This window comes from Apis laboriosa, unplaced genomic scaffold (assembly GCF_014066325.1).
Source record: "Apis laboriosa isolate Shangri-la unplaced genomic scaffold, ASM1406632v1 scaffold71_cov137, whole genome shotgun sequence".
Lineage (NCBI taxonomy): Eukaryota > Metazoa > Arthropoda > Insecta > Hymenoptera > Apidae > Apis > Apis laboriosa.
Window position 1 is genome coordinate 534,195 of NW_025224229.1, and position 27,304 is coordinate 561,498.

The 27,304-nt window shown below is 22.9% G+C and overlaps 1 protein-coding gene across 1 annotated transcript in view; it reads right to left on the minus strand.

The window, feature by feature from the left end:
• LOC122719236 (netrin-1-like) overlaps positions 1–27,304 on the minus strand; it is a 232,316-nt gene that overhangs the window by 20,303 nt on the left and 184,709 nt on the right. Inside the window, exons 3-4 of the mRNA XM_043944888.1 lie at positions 9,221–9,370; positions 5,674–5,769 (exon numbers count right to left, since the gene is read on the minus strand). Coding sequence (XP_043800823.1) covers positions 5,674–5,769; positions 9,221–9,370 — 246 coding nt within the window. The remainder of the gene's footprint in view (positions 1–5,673; positions 5,770–9,220; positions 9,371–27,304) is intronic.

Sequence of the window (27,304 nt, forward strand, 5' to 3'; positions counted from 1 at the left end):
AGTTCAAAGACAAATATCCCACATTATGAACAACTTACATTACATGTAAGTACATTCTCATCTATAAGTTAGCAGAATATTTGCTAATTTTAAGCTTACAATGATTTAATTTTTTAATTTTTTCTTCTTTTTAGTTTTAAATTATAATTATAAATTTTTTTCTATTTATTTTGTAATCGCATAATCTTATTTTGAAAAAGTAAGAATTTTTATATAAAAATTATATTTTTTTAAATTAATGAAATTTCTTATATTTATCTTTAATATAATTTGATATAATAATGTATTAGTACTCCTTATGTTTTTTAATAATGTTTCATGTTATTACTTTACTTAATAGATTAAAAATAATAAATTATATTAAGATTATTAAAATACAATATTTTTTTATAATACATTTAATTAATTAGTTAATTAATGTATTATATTAGAACTATAATGTTCACTTGTTCATAATTTGTAATACCTTGTTCATATTTCTTTACTTTCATTAATTCAAATATTTTATCTATCAATTTTAATATATATTATAATTAATATAATTAACTTGTTTTAAATTACTTTTTATAATAAAAATAAAAATTTAAAACTGAAAGTCAAAAACAATGAAAAATAAGATTAAAATGTATTGAAAATTCTATACATTTCTAATTTTTAAATAAAACTAAAAAATGTAATGTTTTTTAAAGATCTAGAATCAGATTCAATTTATTTTTTTTAACAAAGACAATATAAAGATAAGAACTAAAAATTTCCTTATATATATTATAGCATATATACATATATATTATTAAACGAATCGAAAACTAATTTTTAAATGAAAAAAATTTATTATATAAATAACTAATTTTATGAACTCTGAAAATTTTTCAAACTCGAAGCTTTAAATTTTATTCTATATTTTTAATTCTATATTTTTAATTTTTATTCTTTATTTTTTTTACATGGAATCATTTTCTGATTGCATACATTAGTATATATATATTCTAGATAGAACATTTTTACTAAGAGCAGTATAGTTAAGTATTTGGTGACTTATGGTCGGGAATGTACGTACTTGTCATCGAAAAGAGTGCAATTCTACTTAAGCATAAAACCGGCGGGCTCGATGACGGTTTTGGTACTTGTATGGCATTCAGTTGCCCTGTCGAGAGTTTTCCTTTGCTTCGTTTCGAGCCAGCAGAGCCAAATAATTTCCGAATGGATCCATGTGTGTGAGTATACATCGAGGTTGCGAAGACGCGTGGAAGTAAATGTCGGTCCATTAAAGGGACAAATGTATATCTGCGGCTAAATAATAATAACTTGGGAACCAACCCTCCTGTTCCATTGCGTTCAGTCATCACCATCAGAAGGAGAAGAAAAAAAGGAGGAAAAAGAGAAAGCGTGGAATAAAACGAGATAAATAGAAAGAGAGAAAGTGGTAGAAATAGAAAAGATGGAAAAAAATAAAAAAACAAAAAGAGATAGAATGAAAGTGTTGAATAAGAGAAAAACAAAGGGATAAAATGAATATATCAAAATATAATTGAGATTATTAAAATATAAATGTTAGATAATATTTCTCTAATATAAAATTTTTTAATATTTAAAAGTTTTTTTTAACATTATATTATTATAGTATAATTTTATTAGTATTATTAATAACCTATTTAATTAACTATTAAGATTAACTGTTAATTTAATATCTTAGTTAATAATCGAATATATTACTCTCAACAGATGAAAGCTTTGTTAAATATTAAAATGTCGGATGTTGGATGTTTTTTAGGACTAATATTAGGTAAAAAAGGATAACAATTATCCTCGAAAAATTCTCAATAACATTATTAGTGAAAAATGATAAAAGTAATTCTCAAGAATTTTACTCTCAAATATACTTTATAACATCCATAATTATTATGTAACATCAATTTTATAATCTATTATGATAAAAAAGAATAATGTTATTTATAAAAATGCAAAAAAACCGATGCAATTTTTGCATGTAATGACATTTAGATATTCTAAATATTTTAGATAATGTACTTCTAAATAGATATTATAAAATCGATTTTATAGAGATTATGTTTTATATTAGTATTAAAGTATTAAAATGTATAATATATAAAATTCATAGGATGAAACACTTGCAAATTTCAAAAAGATGCTCGATCGATATTGTCGATATCGCTCGAAATACCGACCGATTGAAAAAAAAAAATTATATTGTTGATAATTATGAACATTATATTTGAAAGGACGTAAATTACGTAGGGAGCTGTTTTTACGCATTTACGCTTCTTTGTTTTTGCTTAATAACAATACTGTTCGTAAATGCAGCTGTGGGTTTTATTCGAAGGAAATGCATCATTTATCGGCGACAATGACTGTATCTCCTCTTATGAAGTTGAACTCCTCTTTATCCGCAAATTATTGCATCGAGATGGTAATATGTAATAGTAGGAGTAACTGGAACCTCGAGGCAATGATATGATATTTGATCCAACTATTGAACATGTCTACGATGGATAATACTTCGTTATTTATAGTTGCTATACTGAAACATGTTTCTTTTGATAATGATGCTTATAGTTCAAACTAGTAATGTTATTAGATAGAAGTTAATGTTATTAGATAGAGTTAACACATAAAGGGGAGATAAAGTAAAAAATATATATATATATATAAAAGATTTAAAACATAAATATATTACTATGAATGTAATATTAATTTAATTTAATTATATATATATATATATATTTAATTTCACTGTATATAATTAATTGATAAATTGCAAATTAAGCTTTGAATTATAATTAATTATTTATTTTATTTTATATTATATATTATATATAATAATAAATATTATAAATTATAATTAATCAATTAATATGATCAACATTATAATTTAATTAATCATTAATCATTAATTATTTAAGCAATCAGATAAGAAAATATAATGTACTGTAGATAAGAAATTTTAAAAAAAAGTTTTTGTAAAAAAGCCCAAGTTGAAATTAAATCAGATAAAATAAATTTTATCAATATTAAAACGGTTATATATATTGTTATAAATGTTAGAAAAGAAATATAAAATTAAATTGTTATAGTTTATTAGTAAAATCTATTAATAAAAATTTATAATAAATATGTAACACAAGTGATTTTAATAATTAACAACAATATCTAAATATATATGATAGAAAAGAATAAATAAAGAATATATAATTAGATATGATATAATAAATAATTTAATTATATCATATCACTCATCTTTTATATTTTTCCAATTTAACATGAATTAATATCTATTTTATTCATCGCCAAAACTTTTTAAATGAAAAATTTTTTAAAAATAGAAATCAACATTTAAAATAGTATTTTAAATAAAAAGATAAAATATCCTTTTAAAAGTTTGAAAAATATAAATAATAAATATAAATAATAAAAAATATAAATAAAAAAATAAAAACAAATATAATCGTTATTATCTTTTTATTAAAATTGAATTCTTAAAATGACATTACTTACGATCTAATATTGTTAAATCTACTTTTTTACAACTTCATTTTATAACTGTGAAAAAGTGAGATTATTATTTTTTTTTTTACCTCGTTAACAAGTTTAATAAACAACATTACTTTGTTAAAATATGTTCTAGTTCGACTAACGTTCATTATTCCAAAAGAAAAATTTATTAAAAAAGATTATTGGAGCTAACTTTCTTTATGTAATATTTCAAATTTACAATATTTACGTATTTTTGCAATTAACTGTATATAAAAACGCATGAATAAAAATAGTAAACTTTTTTCTTAATGCTTACATTGGCACAAGTAGGCCGTTGGAAACTTGGAGCAAATGGGCAAACTGCAAGTGAGGGTAGCTTTAATTAAGCTATTAGGGTGGCTGAGAGGCTGCGACCAAGCGGCTAGACATTCCAACCTCTCCTCTTTCTCTTTCTCTCTCTCTCTCTCTCTCTCTCTCTCTTTCTCTCTCTCTTTCTCTCTCTCTCTCTCTCTATCTGCCAAATTAATATTGTGCTTACATTCCATATTGCAACATGGCAAGGAAGTTTGTAGCAGTATAAACTTCCTCCCTTCTCTACATTTTCTCATATATGTGAGTATGTATTTCTGCTTATGGGAATATTACAGCGGAAATTACGAATAAGTCAGATTCCTTTACCATTAGATATCTTTCGTGTATTTCTCAATTAAAATTTTACACCACATATTTCTTATAATTTAATTATTAAATGATATGAATCATTAGTTACAATAAGATGTACTTAAAGTACTGTAAGTAATAAGAATTTGAATAGATAAGTAAAGGATTTTTATGTAATTTTTAATTATTTACTTAATTTGAGTTAAGTTTCTCTATAGTATTCAATTTTGCAAGTTTTCAATTTTATCGTTTGTATCAAATGAAAAGAAAAATTATCGTTGAATTTTTCTTAACTATTTTTTATTTTCTGTTATAATATGATTATTAATTTTATTAATAATATAATAATATTAATTTATTAATAACAATTAAATATTGATAAAATATAATTATGATATAAAATTTTTGTTTTTTTCTAATTTTCTTAATTTTTTAGAATATTTTATATTTTATAAAAATAATTTAGCAATATATATTTTAATAATACTTTATATGTACATGAAATAAAATATTGTTTCAAACATACAATAAATATTTGCAAGTCACATTTAACTTTATTTATAATTTCATTATATATTATAGGATTATAAAAAAGAGATTTTTCAAATAGATAATTATAAAGAAATATCTTCATTTCTAAAAATGTTTCTCTGATACAAGATATTGCAAAGAAATGAAAAATAATAGGAATTCGTAACATACATGTATATTTTATTAATTTGAATATTTACTATTCTAAAATGAATGTTTTATTCAAATTGTATTCAAATTGTATTCAAATGTAAGAAAATATATTTCAAATTAAAAAAATATGTTTAACTTCAACATTATTATAATGCAATATGTATTGAGGTCATATGTAGCATAATGCAAAAAAGTAATCCATGGCTGTAGAATAAAAAATAGAACGTATCTATTGCGTTTCAATTAAATGGAGATAATAATATTTTATTTACATTAAATCCAAGTGCAAGTATTAAGTAATATCTATTTGGATATAATCTTTTCGCGTTACACATTAATTGCTTTCGATAACCCAGTGCATAAACAATTTTCAATTCATATATTCAATTTTCTTTAAGATAAATGCATCATATCTTATTTACTTTCATTGAATACTTCTACAGTGTACATATTACATTTCTATTTGAAAATCACGTATATTATGCAATGATAAAATATTTGTAGAGTCTTGTATCATAACATATTGTTTTTTGATTATTTTTTCTTAAACGATAACAAAAATATATTGTATTGAGTGAAATACTATCTTCAATTTATTTTAATATTTCTATATGCATTATTCAAATATCTCTCTATATGACTCTTTGTACGTGTCCAAAAATTTACGAAATAATCAGTTTTATTCATTCCTCTATAGAAGATCTAGACCACGAATAACATATAATTATATTAACAAAACAAAAATCCACTATAATATATTTCTCACGAAATATTAAAACATATCGAAATAACAAAATAGATTCACACATTATATCGATTCATTTGACATTTACTCACCGGTTCGTCCATCGTAACCGCGATCATCGTCGTCGTCTTCGTGCTCTCCACTCTCCTCGCCGGCCGTGCCTTGAGTCTGCACAACCCTCGGTATTTCTACGAGAAGAAAGAAAATAAATGTGAAATCGTAGGACGAAGATATACGCTAAGTGCAGCTCGTATCTCTTCTAAAAAGGTACACGGTTTCCTCTTTCGTATTCGCAAATTTTGCCTAATTGGACTCGTGATCGAGCGATAACACGGACGAACACTTCGTGTGTTCCCTCCAATTGATCGATCGATCGCTTCTAAAAACAGGACGGCCACGAAAATTTTCTGCTCTTTTTTTTCTTTCTTTTCTTTTTTGTTTCTCCTGACTGCTCCTTCGCTGTTTGAACCGTTAATGAAATGTTCGAAAGAATTCTCTTCGTGTATTTAGATATCGTGTGTACGTAACAATGAAGTTTCCCAATTGGCTAGATATTACCATTTTTCACTGATGACTTTGCAATAATTGGATTTTTAAAATTCATTGGAAAACTTTCCTTTCGCGAAATTGGAAGAATATACAAAATGTTCTGCGTAAAATGTTATAAAATTATCTCTGATATTATTGAAGATATTAAATTTTTATTAATGATCTCTATAAATATATAAAATATTTGGAGAATTTTCTAGAAGGTGAAAAATGTTATATTTAATTTCTTTTTAATTATTAAAGTTGAAAGATATCAAAATAAATATTAGATATCAAAATAAATATACATATATTACATTCAAATTTATTTAATATTTATTTAAGCTAAAACATAATAACAAAAAGATAATAAGGTAGAAAAGCAACATGTTTTTATTATTTTTCTTTTTTCGTATTTTAAATCTTATAAACATTTTTTATTCTTGTTATTTTTTTCTGAAGAATCATTCTCAAAATTTTGTTCAAATCATAAATCTTTGAATCGAAATTTAAATCTAACAAGACAATATCTATATATTTATATAATTGAAAATATTTGTAATATATGAAAAGAATATTAAAATTGTATAATAATTGAAAATACTTATGATTTAAAAATGAGTTTTTTTCAAAACATTTTTGTATTATATTTTCTATGAAACATTTCCTATTTTATATTTCCTATTTTACATCCTTTTCATTTATTTTCTTTTTCTTAACGAAATTTTAAAAAGAATTTTATTTCGCATTTTTAAATAAATTATATTGCATCTCTTGCTTATATTATATTTTATTATATTTTTAATTTACGACAGATTAATTATATAAATTTTTTAAACACATAATAAAACACATTATATAATTTTTTAATTTTGTAATATTTAAATACTACATTGGAAAAATTAAGACTTAAAACGTGTATTGTTTTATTATTGATACATGAATTATATTATTAGTATCTTATAATATTATTTACATATTTTTCTTTATGGATTTTTTAAAATTTTTTTTACAGATATTTCATTGATAATACGATGATGAGTACATTCTGGTCACCCGATGTATCGATGAATATTTCAGGGATATACAAGGATCGCTATGCTCATAATAAATCAGGGTAAACTTTATATAGAATGGCGTAGTGCGATATGCTGGAAATAATTAAGTCTGCTACTCATGAAGTCAACTTATTGTTAAATCGTTAACGATGCGTTGCAAAAGTGGTTGATAATCGTTTACTTTGTGATACCTGACGTATGATCATTTAAACGTCAATTAAATTTTCGATATAACTTCAATATTTATTTATTGCATATAAAATAGTTTTCAAAAAAGAATTATAATTCTGAATAATAATTTAAGAAATGATATTAATTACAATTAATATCTTTTCAACATTATATAAATTATTATTAGTTTATTATGAATATTATGTAAAATTCAAAATAAAAGTTTTAAATATAACTTGCCGCTATTTTCTCAGATATTATAGATATTATAACTAATTATCGTGAATTTTTAGAGATCACATTTTGTTATATTAATATAATATTAAATAAATTAGGAATCATTTCATATCGAGAGACTATATTGATAAAATAACGTATTATTTTTTTCATGTGTATTGCAAACTATTACTATTGAAAAATGTATACATTCTTTTATTATGCATATAAAGAAATAAAATAGAGAGAGCTAAAAAAAGCATAGAACGTTCACGCTACTTGTGATTTTTAAAGTTCCATTGTATATTCATTTTTACGTACTATCTTTTTTTTATTAACTTTTATGGGAAACTGAAAATAGAATATTGATGAATGCATTGTAAAAATCTTCTTTCAAAAATCTTTCTGCTTTTGCGTTTTATACGTCTATTTTATTTTTATTTCTTATATTTCATTTTTCATTCTATTTCATTCTACATATGTATATTAGAATTAAGAATATGCATTTCTTGCTTAAAATCATTTCATTACAAATTTAACAAATAATGTTGAATTATTTATTTATTTAATATTTAACATATAATATATAAAATATATAATATATATATATAGTATATAATATATTTAAAATATATAAAATATTTGTAAATAACATATTTTAAAAGAAATGAAAAAATAATTTTGCAATCTTCTATAATCAACGTAATAGTATATAACAATTTTTATTTCATAATTGACTAAGGTCGTTGATGATTCTACAATAACGAATACAAAAGAAATAAAATTTTTTTATTATAAAAATTTCATTTTCGAATAATCAAATTTGAAAATTTGTCAAATACAAATATAATTAAATAATTCTCGATATAAATAAATCATTGATAAAAGATTATTTCATATATGAAAATAAGTAAAAAGTATAGAATATAAGTTTTAACGCTTAAATCCTTGAACACATGTATTTAAGAAATTTTAAATTAAATTTTTTCGAAAACTAATTTTTAAAATTAGTTTTGAAAAATTATTTGGAAATGGAAAAAATTTTTTGTTTATTTTCATACATAGAATAACTATCAATAGTTCATTACGTATTCAATCAGGAATTATCAATTTCATTTATACTTGAATGAAAGAAATTCTATTTTTTTTTTTCGACTCATTATTATATGTAGAATCACCTATTAATCAGATATTCATTCATGAAACACTTAGTATTTGTATTTTTTAAGAAACTTTTAATTCTTTAAACAATATATTTTTTTATATCATATAAAAGATAAATTCATTCAGGATTAATATAATAATCTTCAAATAATTCTTAAAAACGGAAGAATCTAAATCTTGTCCTCCAAATATTTCTTTTTTATAAATTTTAGCACCAATGTTATTTATGTTTTCTTTTTCAAAGTAAATACTTCAATTTTTCCGCATCTTTTATTTACATTTTCATATCTGCACTCTCTTCTATCAAATAACGATCTCTTCTATCAATTAACTCCAAAACTTCATTAATGATTTATAAAACAATATAATTAAATAATACTAAAAATTTTCTTGCAATACATAGGAGAAATAGAAGTAAACATATTCGAATGGCATATTTTCTTTACAATAATAAAGAAAACGCGTGAAAGGCTATAAAAACTTAACTACTACATATACTTACTGATACAAGGTGCAATATGCGATCTACTCTGTTGGTAACCTCTAGCACATCTATTACAAGTAGTACCAGTTACACCGTCTTTACACGGGCATTGGCCGGTACTTTGGTTACAAGTTTTTCCGGAAGCGCCGATCGGATGACAGTCACACGCTGTAACACGCAACATGCAAAATAAGGGATGGTTAGTTATAGTTATATTTGTATTATTAGTTTATAGTTATATTATTAGTTGTATTATGTAATTATGTGAAAAGAGCAATTGGAACTTATTATTATTTTTAAATATCATATATTAAGTAATTTAAAACAGTGAATTTTTTATCTTATAGAAAAGATATAATTTTTTTTTGTCCAAGTATAAGTAAGTTATGTATAAGTAAGTTAGAAATTGGATTCTACAGGTGCAATTCAATAGGAAATAAAAAATAATAACTTTTGTAAAAATTAATAATTTTAAAATAATGATATATGATTTTGTGAAATCTATGAATATTATAATATAAATTATTATAAAACAATTAATAATGTTCAATCATTTTGATATATATTCATTTTAAGGAGCCATTAATCAAAAACATGATTTTAAATCAGAATCACAATTATAAACAATCCTTTTAGAACTAGAGACATGTAAAATAATGTTATTTGAAATATTATTTCATAATTATTGATTAATATATGTATATTATAATAATATATGAAATATCATTTCATAATTTTTGAATTATTTAAAGAAATGTTACTTTATAAATATTCACAATTTTATAGAAAAAATCCAGAATCTGGTTTATTTACAAGTTTACTGATTTACAGGTATTTAAATGGAAAGAGTTAAATATCTCCATTATTTTTCATTTTGTAAAAAAATTTTATTAAGAAAAATTATTCAAGGAAGAGAAATAATATAACGATAATATTTTATTTAGAAGAGTTTCAAAGATTTTAAGATCATTTTTTTAAATTATATATTTTTTATACATTGATTGATTTAATTTTACATTATCTATGAAAAAATATTGTAATGAATGTCAAAAAATTATTGTTATAAATGTCGCATTAAATCAATCAATACATAAAAAAATATATAATTTTATTTAAAAAAGTGAAGATAATTTGTCAAAACTTTCTTAACTGTAGAAAAATATTATCGTCATATTACTAATAACTTTTATAAAACTAAAAATAAGAAAATATTTAGATTCCCATTTAAATATTCCTTATATATCGACATATTTTTGCTTATACAAAACAATTTCAATAATTTTTGATTGAAATTATTTTCTCAAATACAATTCAATAATTCATTATACAAAATTGTCATTGTTTTAAACAAATCTGAAACAAACTATATATACCATCTTAACTACTTTTAAAATTTGAAATGCGCAATTTTCTCGAATCCGATTTAACCGACCACCTCAATTCATCCCTTATTTCCATTTGCTATATCATTTTACTCTTCCATTCATTATATCTCTTTCAATAACTGAACGGCGAGCTGATTCACGCGAAAGTTATAATTTCCAACTTGTTAGCTCGTTTATTCATTGATCACTGTTCTCCTTCCTTTTTATCGCATTCACCGCTTCCGGGATTAAAGTAGGAAAAGAAGAGGGAAGAGGAGGGGAAGGAAGGAGGAAGGGGAAGAAAGGGGGGAGGGGGTTAAAAGCAAAATCAGGAGGGAGAGAAATGTTTGCTCGAAAAGTCAGCTTGACACGTTCCTTTTGCCCACTTATTTATGCAAGCTACAGTATTTTTCATGCGAGAGAGACACTGAAAAGCGGTTAATTACGATTGCACTTCGAGCCCGAGTGCATCCCCGCGAAAATCTATGAGGAGACCCTTGAAACATCTGCTGGTCGTTGCTCGTCTGCGTTTTCATTTTCCTTCTTCTCCTCGGCCCATTTCTTTTTTTATTCTACTTCCACTTAGCCGCGGCATTACTATTTCACGGTGAAATCGGTCATTGTAGTTTTATAGACTGCCTACAATCCACCGATTTGTTGTTCACCTGTGAATGGATAATGATTGGCTTCGTACTTTTCTCTTTTCTTTTTTTCTTTTTTTTTATTTTTAACACGTTAGACCGACACTTTTACAATTTTCTTTCACTATTCTCATCAAATATTTGTTTGACGTGTTAGTGACACTATTTCTAAACGTTTGTTTCCACATTGATTCAGAAATTATTTATATGAGTGTAGAGCTTTCTGATTATTATTATTATTATTGTTATTATTATTTTGATTATTATAGCATATTTATAATTTACAAATCATGATTTGTCAATATTATATACTGTAAAAATTCATTTAGATTAGGCTTTAAATTGAATGGAAATGGAATATAGAATCAAAGATTTAACAATTTATTATCGTTTTTAGAAAAAATATTGTTGAATATTGTTGGTGTATGTTTGTGTGGATTTATGAATATTTTTATTTCAGATATTATTCAGATAATTATTCAGATAATTTTTTTCAATTTAAACAAATATAATATATATCTTTTATCTTATAATATATGTATAATCTTTTTTTTATTCAGTAAAAATATTGAAAAAATTTTTTATATTTGTTTTTATTTTTTTATTTGTTTTTATATCTATTTAAATTATTATAAAATTCATGTATATATATAATTAATATATAATTTAATATATAATTAATGTATAATATTAATATATAATTAATAAACTATTTATGCATTTATGTATAATTTAAATATACAAAAATTTACAATATGTTTACAACATGCGAAAAAATACAAATTATTCAAAGATAGTTTATGTTATGATATTTAAAGAATAAAACAAATCTGTATTTAAGATTTCTATTTCTTTAAGATTTTTTTTTTTTTATTCATAAAAATTTTATTTTGTATACATTTCCAATTTCATAATTATATTATTATATATCTTTTAATATTAATTATTTTCAATATGTAATGTCACGAGAAAGTTTGATATTTCGATTACTTCTAAAATCATCATTTTAATCTACATTAAAAGTGAAATTTAATATTGATTATAAAAATTTTTCATTAATATTATGGCTTTGAAAACAAAAGAATTTCAACTGTATGTTTCGAAACATGATTTTGAAATTTTTATTAAATAATTAATTAAACAATTCTTTAATTGTGTTTAATATAATTTAATAAAATGAAAAATAACAAGAACATTAAACAATTTAGTTTTAAACAATTTATTGAATTTTATAATGAAAGATCTATTGTTTTCATGATTAAGTATTATTTTATGGGATTTTTTTTTTAAACATCTTATAATATCTTTATAACTAATTCATAACTCATTAAAAATATATGTTAATACATTCTTAATAATTTACGATTTTAGTGTTTTATTTTCAATATATTTTTGTTCTTTTATTACAAATATTTTAGAATATTTTGGAATTAATATTATAATTATTATATATATCTATTATTATAAATATCTAGATTAATAAATTAATAAATTTATTATATATTAGAACAAATAAGCTTACATTTTTTGAATAAATAAAATTTGATATATTTAATAATCTTTCAAAATTACGATATTTCGATAATAATTCTAATGATTAAACCAAACCTGAATAAAATTTATTTCAAATAATAATTTAAAAATAATGTTAATTATTATTTATTAAGTAATGTATCTTAATTGGCATCATATTTCTTATCTGACGATGATAATACATTCTTCTCTCACAATCTAAACTCTTGAAACTTGATTTTCCCACGCAAGTTAGCCGCAATAAACAATCTTATCATTTCCACAATATTTTCCAATCAATTTTAATTAACCGTGTAGAAAACCAATATAGAATAATTGGAAAAATAAAACTCGAAGGCGACAATGAACGACGATGGTCAATGGAGATAAGCACACAATCTCGAGAAGAGAAATACGAAGTGACCATTTGCACTTCCGCGAAACGGATTAATCTTGAAGAGACTGCCGAAGGGACGAACAACCGGTTCACGCTTCCCCAACATTCGTATCACAAGCACAGAATAGAATTTTAACCGTGACCAAATGGAAAAGCGTTCGAGAAATTACCAACGATATTCTTAATTTAATAAAAAAAAAAACTAAATAATAAGTTTTTGTTTATCTTTTTACTCTCATTTCTTAGAAAATGATCGTCATCTTATTGATGATATAGTCAAAAATATATAGAAAACTATAAAATGATAATATGAAATTTATATTTATCGATTGAAGGTAAATTAGAAACAGTCATCCATATTTCTTTTATTTTTATTTAAATTTATATTTGTAGAATAATTGGCATGGCGTAATAGCTTTAAATAATCATGTTTATCATTTTTTAATACACAAATCGATATAGATGATAATTTATTTATAAATAATTACTAGTATAATAAATTTTACAAAATTACTAAACTAATAAATTTATTAGAAAATAAAAGATTCGGAAACTCATCAAGTATTAAATTTTATTTAAAAATAAACTTATATAATTCAAAAAACTTTTTATTATTAAAATTTCCAATTGATAAATCATTACTAATATAAATTCAATTGTAACTTAATAAATAAGTCTTAATTAATACATTTGTATCAATTTTTATATTATCTAAAAATAACCTTCAAAGATATTCCATGAATATATAAATATACTATACATGCATATATAATGTATTCATATTAATATATAATGTATTCTAAAAATTAAAATAAGAAAAAAATACAAATCATCGAAAACTAGTTAATATCTTATTATTTATAAAGTATAATTAGATTAGCATTTATATATAATAATCGTCAGAAGATACAATATTTTTAAGTTTTAATTGCAATAACTCTATTTCAAAATATCCATTCTTATTTGCTGATATAAAACAAAATGAAAATGAATTTCAATTTTCTATACTGCTGTAAATTTGAAATGTTGAAATTTTTCGAACAATAACGTATATTATTTATCTCTCATTTCATATTTCGTTTTTGTTATAATTCTTTAACAATGGTTCCAATGGCATATATGACATTTTTTCTTCTCCTCTCTATTTTGATTTAGAATTGAAACCCATACTATACGATAAAATAATCTATTGTTAAAATATGGAACAAATTGAGACACCCTATATATGACCATCTGTAAAAAAAAAGCATGAAATTGCGTTTTTTCTTCGACATCATACCAATTTCTATATGAGGCATTTTTAACACAACAAATATAATTTACGAGTTATTTGAAGTGATCACGTTACGCAACTCACTTTGCATATTTTATTTTATTTAAATTTTATTTATTTTATTTAAATTTTTATTAACCAATATCCTACAAAAGACATCACAATTTTTCAAATGACTGAGGTTAAAAAAGATTGGGAAATACCGATCCATGATACGATAGCGTAATATAAAACACAATTTTCTCGTTATTCCATTCCATCGTTATTTCGAGTTCGCGCTTCTTTCTCTACGACACACATTACAAAACGTCACTCCCGTGAAACTTGCCAACTGGTGAAAGAATCGATCCCTAGGAAATCGAGCGAGAAGTCATGTTAAACGCTTTTTTATCCTACGATTCTCTCAATTATCACAGGACTATTTAAACGCGCCGCGTTCCGTGGATCGGGTATAACAAGGCGTAAAGCAAGCAAAATGTAAAATAGCCGTGATTTACGAGTGGTGCATGTACTTTCTTTATCCTCATAGGTGTCTCGCGAGTCATGTTTATATTAGCCAGCAATAAGTGACACGCTGGTATGCCCGCTCATTTTACAGGCGTAAACGTGAGTTACGGTGCTCCGTTGTGCTTCCTGAGCACGCTATTCGACCGATCGTTCCCCGTGACCCTTGCGAAATGAACCCGGACAGTTTGCATACGTCGAATATCGAGCCACGAAAGATTTGTGATTTTTTCCCTCTTCCCGCGATTTCCAAGTAATAATTTATGATTCGAGCCTCTATAACTCAAAAAATTTAAATTTTTGTTATCTGGAAGAAATTAATAATTTTGATTTGAGAATTAATTTGTAGAACAGTGGAATCTTAATTATCGGAACATTATTATGTACAAATGTTCTATGTATTATCTGTATATACTTCAAGTATATATACACTTTCGTATAAAGAAAAATGTTATCTATAATTGAAATTATTATACAATAAACTTAGTACAAAAATGTAGCATTGAAAAATCTAGAATTAATAATATAAAAAATATGAAACGAGCAATAGAAAATTATATAAAGCGTGTTTAAAGCTGAGAAAAAATAATGATTTAAATATTATTTTAATATTTATTTTAATTTAATTATTGTTCTTAATATAGAAACTATGTAAATATTATGTAATATTTAATTGTTTATTTTATTTAATTTATGATATATGAAATTTAGTACAGGAAAATTTGTTCTATTATTCGAACATATTTGTTTTCTTATTAATTTCGATAATCAAAATTCCACTGTATTAATAACCTATGAGAACAAATATATTGAATTTGAGTGCAATTCATTGAATAGTTGTTAGAATATTATGGAAGCTATTTTTATAAATATTGTTTAAAAAAGAAGTATTTGAAACAAGAATAGTTTCATTGATGACTATGAAATATGTTATTAAAGTCATCATTATAAATAATTATTTCTTCTTATTACTGTTGCTTAGTTTCTAAAATATTTTCAAGAAATCTCACATTTCATTCCTTTATAGTTTTCTTTTATAGTTATATCATTCCTAGATAATCATTTAATAATGCATTTCTACATTTTTATCTAAACAATAAAAGAGAGAAATTAATAGAATTATAGGTTAGGTTAGACTAGGTTAAATTAAGTTTCATTCATTGCACTTTATATTATTCATAATGATCAATTTGGCATGAATTATTTAATTTCTTGAGATTTAAATTATGAATATAATTCATATTTCATTATTAAAATCGATAAAATCGTCTCTGTTTCAAATAATTATCAAAAAAAGAAAATCTATGATCTTTGATAATTTGTATCCTCTTTAATTTCAACTATATGTGTACAAGATATTTCAAAAATGGATTATTGATTAACTGGAGATTTCTGATGTAATTTTAATTAATATTTCCTTTTGCAAAAATTATATATATACATATATTTTCAATTATATGAACCTCTACAATTCGAAAACATATATAAAACAATAATTTTATTTATTCTCATTCTGCTTCATTATAAAGTCTTTTGGAATAATAAAATTTTAACTCATATCATTTGCAATATTCTTAATGTATATTATTTTATTTTTATAATTTGAATTCAAACTGATTCTGATTTTTGCAAATGGAAATTCATCTCTATAAATCAAATTCTGATTACTAGTGCTTATATAACTCGTAATCATGTGCAATTTTCTGTTAGGATTTACCATTTAATAATACAGTTATCTGATATATATCTCATAAATTGGTAGAAGTCAGTTCTGGAAAAAAATAATCAATAACATAATTTTGTTATATAATAATAATCAAATTCTATAGTATTACATTTAGAATGATATAAAACTGTTTACTTCGAAATAAATTAATGTTCTTTTTTTAAAATTAAATGATTTATAGGAACTAATAATGTAAAACAAAAATTTTTGATCTTCTATATTTTTTTTAATTGGAACAATTAATATTATTTCAAATATTTTTATAGCTAAGAATATTTTGCATACGAAGAGAATTTTAATATGTAAAATAGAAGAATATTTTAGATAAATATTTTAGATAAATATATATTATTATTCAATATTATAAGTTATGTAAATAACAAAAAATTAGTATGTCGTTCTATTTAAAAAAACGATGAAATGAAAAAATTGTTTGAATATAAATACATTAGATACATATTTCAAAACATAAAAAATTATTTTCAAAGAAAACAACTTATAACGTTTTATATTTCATTCTTTAGCTATAATATTGCATTTTAAAGTAAATATTTTAGTTTTTTCTAATTCGAATTTCTGAGTATTGATTATATTGCATATATAAATCATTCAAGTAATCCAAATTTTTTCATCAATTTTCGAATAATTTATACGTACACATTTGTTTTGCTATTTTGCTACAACGTTTGATTAAAATCGCTTGCTAAACAAATCACGTATACTATTTGAAACTTTAACTGTTATGGCTTTTAATCGAAAAAAAAAAAATTAAATATTTGTATCTGAGTTCGGTCACAAGAGTATTGCTTTCTCTTGAGTTAAACTTAAAGCGATTTCTTTCACAAGTTGAATAAAATGAAATTTTCGTTACCCAATGATAATTTAAATAGAATTAAATAATTGCGAATATTTATACACATATATTATATAAAAATACATGTAATTATTTGAAATTATTTTCTTTATCATACTTATTATAATTTCAATTACAATATCGTTTTCTATATTATCGGTTGTAGGTTAATGCCTTTCGATTGATAAATAGATTGCGGATTTTTATATAGATAAAACGAGTTCAAATATTCAATAAACGTGTTCAAGATATACATATATCATATTAATTAAAATACATTCATGTCAAATTATGTAAAACATATGCACATAACATGTACACATTAATAATTTTATTAAATATGTAGATATAATTTATACTTATAACATAAAATAGTAGTTTCTTCATGATTTTCTGATAAATTGCTATTATTTATCAGAAAAATAATTTAGGATAGAAAAATCATTCTATGTTACAAGACATAATGGAATATAATATTTAAATTTGTTTATTGTAAATCATTATTTGAATCTCTTCTAATTATTTTATGAATGTTTATTCATTCAATATTTTTGTTCTCAGTAGTTATATTCAAAATATGATTACAATTTTGTTATAATATTTTATTATAAAAAAAATTTATATATATGATAATATGCAAAATATCAATAAAAATAAAATATAAGTGTAAATTTATATTTTATATTTGTATAAATTGTAATTCATAAATAATATTGATTGTACGTTGAAAAAGAATTTTTAATAATATCTATATTAAAATTTTTATATCGTGCCAATATAATTTCAATCTCATTTATAACATTTTATATTTTATAATTCCAGATATATTTTCTATAATAATAATATTATTGAATTAATTTTGTTAGATACAATCGTCTTTTTTTCAATTCTTGCATATCATAAATAAATTTAAACATATTTTTCGATTTTTTAATTCTCATTTTTATTATATCATTAATATAATATTTTTTTATTATTATAATATATTATAATGTAATATCATTCTAACAATATAAATAAGCAAAAATAAAAATTTAATTTTTTATTTTTTCAAGATTAAATTATCGTTAATTTATTTTTTATTTAATTATTGGTATTTATTTAATACAGGTTTTTTTATTTAATTATTGGTTTTGCATTTAAAGATTTATAAAAATAATAATTTTAAACGATTATAATTTTAATCTTCAAAATTTTGTTTGGTAAATTTAACAGCTTAAATATGTACAAAAATCGAATTTTGCAGCTATTGGAAATCATGAATAGCAAGAAAATAATTTTACTTTTACTTTAATCCTTTCAATTCGCAATTAATCACTTTAAAAAAAAATTACTGAAATATGCGACATATACGTATTACGAAAATTCTAATCAATTTTGTAATAAATATGAAGTTGGGGGAAAAAAAATGTTATAATCCTATGTATACGGAGAAGCAAAAAATATAATTGCTATGGTGGAAGTCGGTTGTTTAACACTTTGGAAAAGTAAAGAGGGAAATGGTGATGCCATCTCACGAAAACGTGTTCATAAATTCAACTTAGCCAGGCAAGTTTTACAAAAGTATGCACGTATTTATTTATATCTGGATATCTACATGAAATTGTTAAGGCGGTTTAAGCCGATTATCGGGGAGGGTCAGGTTGACCTTGCTAGGTTTCTTCCTCGTCGTCCCCTCGGTTTCCATCGTTTTTTCAGACGTTAAAAAAGTTATGGTACATTAACGAGTTGAGTGCGTCAACAAGCTTACGGAAGGGTTTTAAAGGATTAACTAAAGCAATACCGAGTTATTAAGAACGCCAATGTTCAAGGGGAAAGTGCAATAAATATACGCTCTCTGCTTCTGATTATTGTTTTGCGCTCGCATGATTTAACCCTTAAATTTTTGTTCTTGTTTTGTATTTAAAGAATAATTATAATTTAAATAAATAAGTAATTTAATAATAAAAAAATTCAAATTCTAATCATGGTCTATTTCATTTTGCGTATAAAAACATATTTATGAATTAAGAAAATTTACTCTTAATTCTTAAAAATTTAAACTCTTCAAAATTTATTATTTTATTTTGCATTTAAATAATTCTGTGAATTTAAAGAATTAGGCTTGAAAAATGCTCGAAATATATATATAAAAGAATTGGTTATCTATGAATTTTAAAATCAATATGGTGAATCACAATGGTCAAAATATAACAAAATAGAAATTTTTAATATATAGTATTAGTAGAATAAAAATATTTGTTATTTAATATGAATTTTATTTTATCAATCCATTAGATGGAATTAAACTGTAACGTCAAACGAGCTTTTTAAAATGGATCATTTCTATGAATATAATTTTTAAAATAAAGTAATTACCAAAAGTAGTTGTGCATATTTTTATTCTTCAATGAACCATTTTTTAATAAAATTCTATGTTTCATGTTTGTAATCAAATTTTCATAGTCATATGAAAGAACCATTATATAATAAAAAATTTAAATCAATTTTGTAATCAAATTTTCGAAAGCATTAAGTTATTTTTTTATTATGAAAATTATATTATTTATTGTGCATAAGTGATTTAAGTCTATAAATTATTGATTATATTAAATGTTGTATATAAGTGTAAATAATTAAGAGATATTTCTCTTAATTCATCTAGTATTTTGTAATATTTATAAAATTGCATAACGAGAGAAAATCATTCGTGTGTGATTTGTTTTAATTAAACAAAATGTAATGTCTGCCTTTTCTTAACAGAACAAAATCTGTATTAGTTGAAAATCTAAAAAATTGGATACATTTCGTTGTTATAAATGCTAAAGTTAATGATATATATCATTAACTTATATATATGATATATATCAACTGTGTTTTATTCATATTATGAAAAATATTTTCTCAAATAAAAAACTTCTATCGTTGTTTTTATGATGAAAAAATATATGATAAAATAAATAATTTTTTGTAAAATTTACACATAATTCTATACAGAAAATGATTATTCAAATTTAAAATTAGATATGGATATGGATCGAATTATTACAAAATTATGAAATTTTGTGTATTCGATTACGAGAGTTTTCGAAAAAATTGATAAAATTTATGAAAAAAAATTTTTTCACTTAATTCTCATTTTTCTTTATAATTAATGTATAATTTTAATATATATATTATAATTTTATATATATATATATATAATCGAAAAATATATACATAATCAAAAAAGAAACTTTTACTTCAAAATCATAAAATTATAAAATTAGTATTTATTTATTATTATCATTTATTATATATTTTTTATGTAATTTTCTCTTGTTAAACACAATAAAAATAATTATTTTAATTTTTCATTATCTAAATTAAAAATAAAAATAAAACATAAATTATCGTTTTAACAAAGAGATTCTTTTAATAAATAATTCTAATCACAATAATTTTTTTTTTTTACTTTATTAATATTAAAGATACAATATTTTATCCACATATAACATCTCGATTTTATTTCCATGTAAATATTCCCAAAGTAAAAAAAAAGAAACAACGAATTATCAATTAATAATGATCGATCAAAAATAAAAGAGTATCGCGTTAATATTCGCTTGTTATTTATAGTGGCAATGTTTAAAGATAGCGTAAATCGTTACATGGCTGCTCAATTCGTTCGTGAAGGAAGAACGGATAAATTTGGCAACGAATTTGCATACTGAAATCACCCACTTGTTTTTGCTCGCAGCAGGTAGCACGTGGGTCGTTTGATGGTTACTCTCTACCTACGTCCTTCTTCAGCCTCGTAAGATCACAGCACCCTCCGTTTCGACAAACTGCCGTGTATCAACAACATCCGGTCCCAGATTTGGTTTCTCGCATCCAGGCTTCAGTACATGAAAGCTAACGAAAATGCGTTTCAGTGAAGAAATTCTTCAAAATAAAATTATTGGCCAGAATTTAAAGAGAGAGAATAATACGATTTTATTCAAAATTTTATTCAAATGAGATAATATTAAATATTAATATTACGAAAAGAAAATATTGAATGATATTAATATTAATTTTATTATTTTGAGTATTGGATATTTATGAATTATAGAATATAATTTTTATTATATTTTTTCAAATATATTTAAAAGTCAAATTTTAATTAATTTTAAGGATATTAGATGAATAATTTATTATCTATATCAAAATATTCGATTTATAAAAAAATATCATATATTTTTAATCATTGTTTGTAATTTATAAAAAAAAATTAATATTAAGTAGAGATTAATTGGCTAATTAATTTTTTAGATTCGCGAAAATTGAAATTTCATCAAATTTCGAAATTTCAAATTTTTGAAAACTCAATCTTGTTTTAACAAATTTTTGATTTCTGAAATTCTGTAATTCTTAGATATACAATAAATTTATAGTCAATACAAACAATAATCATCGTTTTGGCTTATAAAAGATTTAATTCCTGCTTTTTATTTTTTCTTAACAATACAAATTATTATAATTGATTAATAAAATCCAATTAATTAAAACAAATTTAAAATCGCTATAAACTTGATTGTTTTATTATTGTTTTATTATTAATTGAATGAAAATTCATATCATCATAATTAGAATATTAATACATTTATGCAAAATTTAAATATACATAATATGCAAGAAGAATTTACTTTATTCAGAATCATATTCATAAAAATTTGATTTTGCATAAATATCCGCAGTCTAGTTATAATATTTTTATAAGTTATTTATACAAATCATTATTTATCTGAATTTAGAGACTTTCAAATCATAAAAATATAAAAATATAAAAGTTTTGGACAGTCTCGAGATTTGAAAAAATTGTTCTATTTCTAATTTTAACATTCTAATCTTTTTTTTTTTTAACAATATCAAATCACAATAGAAGTGAAAAAGAACAAAACTTTAATAAATGATCGAAAAAGATCTATCGTTTTCTGAATAAAATAAAAGTAACGTAAATATATTAATTTTTGAAACGAGAATAAAAAATAAATTTCACAATTTTTTTTTTTTCATCAGTGTAAAAACTCTTATATAAATAAATAAAAACTCCAATGAGTGATCGAACATCTATTGTTTTCTCAATAAAAAAAAAAAAGCAATAAAAGTAAATGTACTGATTTTGAAATAAAATTTTTTTTTTTTAAAGAACATCATTATATACAAAAACTTCTACACATAGAATTCAAATATGAAATAAAAGTACTATAATATAAATAAGTCCATAAATATTGTTTTCTGAATGAAAAATAAGAAGCATACATATCTCCTGATTTTGAAGTAAAATCTGAAAGTGCGAGACGTTACTGTGACGATAAAATAAAAAAAAAAAAAAAATAAAAAATAAAAAAGAAAAAAAACGCAGGGCTCGTAAATTTGTTTCGCCCACGAGATTAAAGCCACTTGAACGTGATAGTGAGAGCAATAAATGGATCGTACAGAAAGATAGTCAATTAAATCGAGAACAACGATCGGTACACGCGGCGCGTGGATGCCAGCCAATTTATTAATCGGATTATCAGGCTGATTTCCCTCGAGTAAACCTTGGTACGGGTTGCTCGATAATGTCGATCCATCGAAGCCCAAACAATTCCCCCTCTGTTGATCCCATCCCTCTCTGCACCACCCTTTCAAGGAAATTCCTGTCGCCTCTTGTGCCGAGGATTTTCCTTTTTCTTTTCACCCCAGTTTTAGTGGTGTAAGAAAGGATAATGGTATGTGAAAATCCGTCCATTCTATTAAAAAACTGCTATCCGATCGAGAAACTGAGTTTTTTTTTCGGATCAGTTCGAACAGGCTTTCTTTAGACTCATCATGTCAAAATCAAGGGTGCTTCTATTTTAAGTGGAAAAGAGAATGAACGAGGTGAATTTTCCAGTTTGAAAAAGGGAATAAAAAAAAGTGGGAAGGCTTTTGTATGCATTGGAGATATATAATTCCTATCTTTCTTTTGTGAGAGATTATTAAATATAAATTTAATAAAAAATTATAAAATTTTTTCAAATTGGATATTATAATAATATAATAATATAATAATATATAATAATGTTTGTACATATAAAAAATCGTAATAGTTTTAAGACAATAAGAAAATTAACGTTAAAATGACTAAATTTTTAGATTTTTTTGTATTTGAGTATTCAAATGAATATTTGTACATCTTATTATGCATCAAATCCTTTCATAGTTTTGGAAAAAATTATCAAATTTTTCATAAAATAAAACATATTTAAATTAAATATTATTTAAAATCATTTAAAATTATTATTATTTCAAATGAAATATACATTTTTAATAGATAATGAAAAAAACTTGTTGCAAAAATGAATAAAATAAATTAAAAAATAAACTATTATTTATCGTTTTTTTTTTATAAATTAAACATTTCAAAAAATGTTATTTGTCTACTACATTTTGACGTATTTGATAAGAATTCAAATTATTTGTTACCATCGTAATAAATCAGTCCCCCATTTTCCGATCGATAAAGCCAATCCTCCAGGACTTACGGCTCATTTAGCAGCCGAATTTTCCGAAAATTCCACGTAACCCGAGAACCGTCTATATTATTCCGTGGTTGATATATCGAAAATTGAATAAAGCAATCACCATAACATCGCACGAAATTGCTTCGTTATCTTCCAATCCTGTCATCGAAGAGTGATTGAACGATGTCATTGATAACCCCTAGTGCTTCGTCAAGATGATGGAAAAATAATTTTCTTGTCGTTTATATATGTCGTTTTCTACTGTCTTCTAACAATACTGGAAATACGTATATACGTATATATATATTTTCAACGTTTAAAAGATTGTAGAAATTTTTTGATCAAAATTTAATTTTACATTATACTGTTTCAAAATTAATTAATTATTAAATTAGTTATTTTTTTGAAACAATACAAATATTTTATTATATGAAATTTTATTTATAATTAAATTTTATTTAATATTTTTCAAAATAAATTATTTGAAGTTGATGAAAATAATTAATATTTTAATATATAGTATAATTGTTATATTTATTAGGAATTATATTTTATTATTATTAGGATTATATTTATTAGGAAATATATTTGTTATTTTTTAATTTATTATTTTTCAAACAAATCTTATCTTTACTTAGTCAAAGTACATAACTTCAATTCAAATACATTATTTATCAAAGAATAGCGTTTGAAATAATTATTTGAAATAATTATTATTTTTAAATTATTATTTTGAAATAAATTTTGAAAATAAAATTAATTTTATGATATTTGTTTTCCAAGTTTTTTATATATATATTAGATTATTCTAACTAATACAATTTTGAGGACTTTATTTATTTTGATAAAAATAAATTTTTAAAGTATAAATGGATAATTAATTATATTATACATGAATAATTGATTTAATTTACTATGATTTAAGATTTATGATCTAAGATTTTTATTTTTCCTTTAAAAATTTTTTAACCTGTAACATTTTTAAAAAAATCATATTAATAGTAGAATTTAAATAAAAAATTTAAATTTTGACTAAAAATATATTCATTTATACTTATTACAAGGAAAAAGAATTATTTTGATCATTTTAACCGGATTTTTATTTTTTTTTTTTAGTAATGAGTGCAATAAATTTAAATAAAACAATTAATTTAATCTATATTTTTAAATTAAGATATTCCCATTGAAAATTCTAGATCAATAATATCAGAAAAATTGCAATAATTTTTTATAATTTTATCATAACTTCGAAAATATTAAATAGAATAAAAAAAAAAAAATAAGATTTTTCATTATCAGAAAGCAACTGAAATAAATTCAAATTTAAAAGCGAAGAAATATCAAGCAAGTAAAATATATTTCATATTTCTCGCTTTCAACGTCATATTCTTTTCTTCCTGATTTAATTGTAAGTCGTGCATTCGTGCGTAGCGTATACGAGGAAAATCTTCAAATTGAATCCGAGACACGTTTGTAGACTCGTTGATATATTCGCGTCACGATGAAAGTGGGTCTCCTCTGTTTCGGATTCCGTTCGTTTTGCGTTTCCAGCCCACGTAATCAGTCTCTTTGCATCGAAGAAGATTGAGATTCATAATTCGTACCAATATTTTTTTTCTTCCTTCCTATCTCTGTTTTTCCCTCTTTTTTTTTTTCTTTTTCACCCTTCTCATCTGATGCGTGTAAGTCAGCATATTGTCATCCCTTCGAGTATGTAAGATTGATCGAAACGCATCGTCGTGAAGGCATATTCTCATTGAAATTCCTTCCTCGAAATTCATATTTCATCATGTCTGTGCGCTTTTTCTCACACGAGAGGGATCAATACAATGAATAGTGATTTCTTTTTACCGTTTAATCAATGAAAATTACTATCGAAGGACAAAACTATCATTTTCAAAAATTTTCCTCTTGTTAGTTGTTTCTCAACGTCTTTTAAAATACGATGCTCTTTTATAATAATCAAATAAGCCACTTTTCTTTTTTCTGATAAATGTTATACTTTATATTTAAATTAATTAAAATAAAACAACAGACACGACAAATCGGAGTATACATAAATTATACATTGTTGAATAAATTGTATTTTAATACTTTTTTTACACAAAATGAGAGAAATAAAAAAAAGAAGGTATTTCTTAAAATAATAATATAAAAAAATATAACTGTCAATAGATAATATTTGGATTATTCAACTTTTTTCTTTAACATTTGTTAAATTTAACATTATTCTGTAATTGTAAGGAGATATAATCTGAAACAATTGCGTGGACTTTGTATATACAAATACATTATATAGACATATAGACTTTAATTATATAGACATATTTACACATGCATACTTTTAGTTTATGATATATGATTCAGTTAATTAATAAAAATGGTTTTATAAATAAAATACATTATTAAGTATAAAAATATATATAATTATTACAAGTGGATAACATATAGTTATAAAATAATATATAATAATGTATCAAATATTATAAATTCAGAAACAATTTTGCAAGCATAATAACTTTTCCTAATAAATTAATTTCTTTAACTTCTTTAACTAATAAATTAACTAATAAATTTAAACTCTTCTTTAACTAATAAATTAATTTCTTATTTGTTCTGTATATACAATGTACATTGTAATTATATTGTATCGTAAAGATATATAAATGAAAATATATAAATGAAACTCGATGATATTTTAGACAATAAGAGTTTAATGAATTAATTTTTTAATATTTTAAGTAATAACTTCATTTAAGTAATAACTTCATTTAAAATGTTTAATTTATTCGTAATTGTTATAATTAATCTTATAATCTTTTGCGATTATTATTCGATGCTTTGAATAATAATTTATCGAGGCACATTGAAACTTTATTTTATTTTTTATTTATTCTTAAAATCTCCTTAAAATTTGTGCCCACCACTTTTAGCTTTTCTCAACAGATTTATCCTGACTTGCTTCTCCAAATGCTTGATTAAAATTCCTTGATACTTATAATACGTTCCCCGTTCGTTAATCGATCTGGACATGTAGTCCAGTGGAAAATTTGCATCCAAAAGTGCCCCGAAATGGGGTTGCTGCTTCGTGTCCGCCTTAGCTCCCATCCCCCGCGTATCATTATAGCTGCACGCTTGATACGTGTACACGTATGTGTGCATGTGTATGTAAGGTTAGCCACCTGTGGCGGGAGTATAGAATAACGACGGACCTGGCCCATCTTATGTAAACACGCTCGCGTGAGGAGAGCCTCTTAGTTGCTGTGGAGATCTACGTAGACCTACGGACCAACGCATTATGCCTCGATTCTCTTCGCAAACTTACATCGTGCACTGGTCGCTGG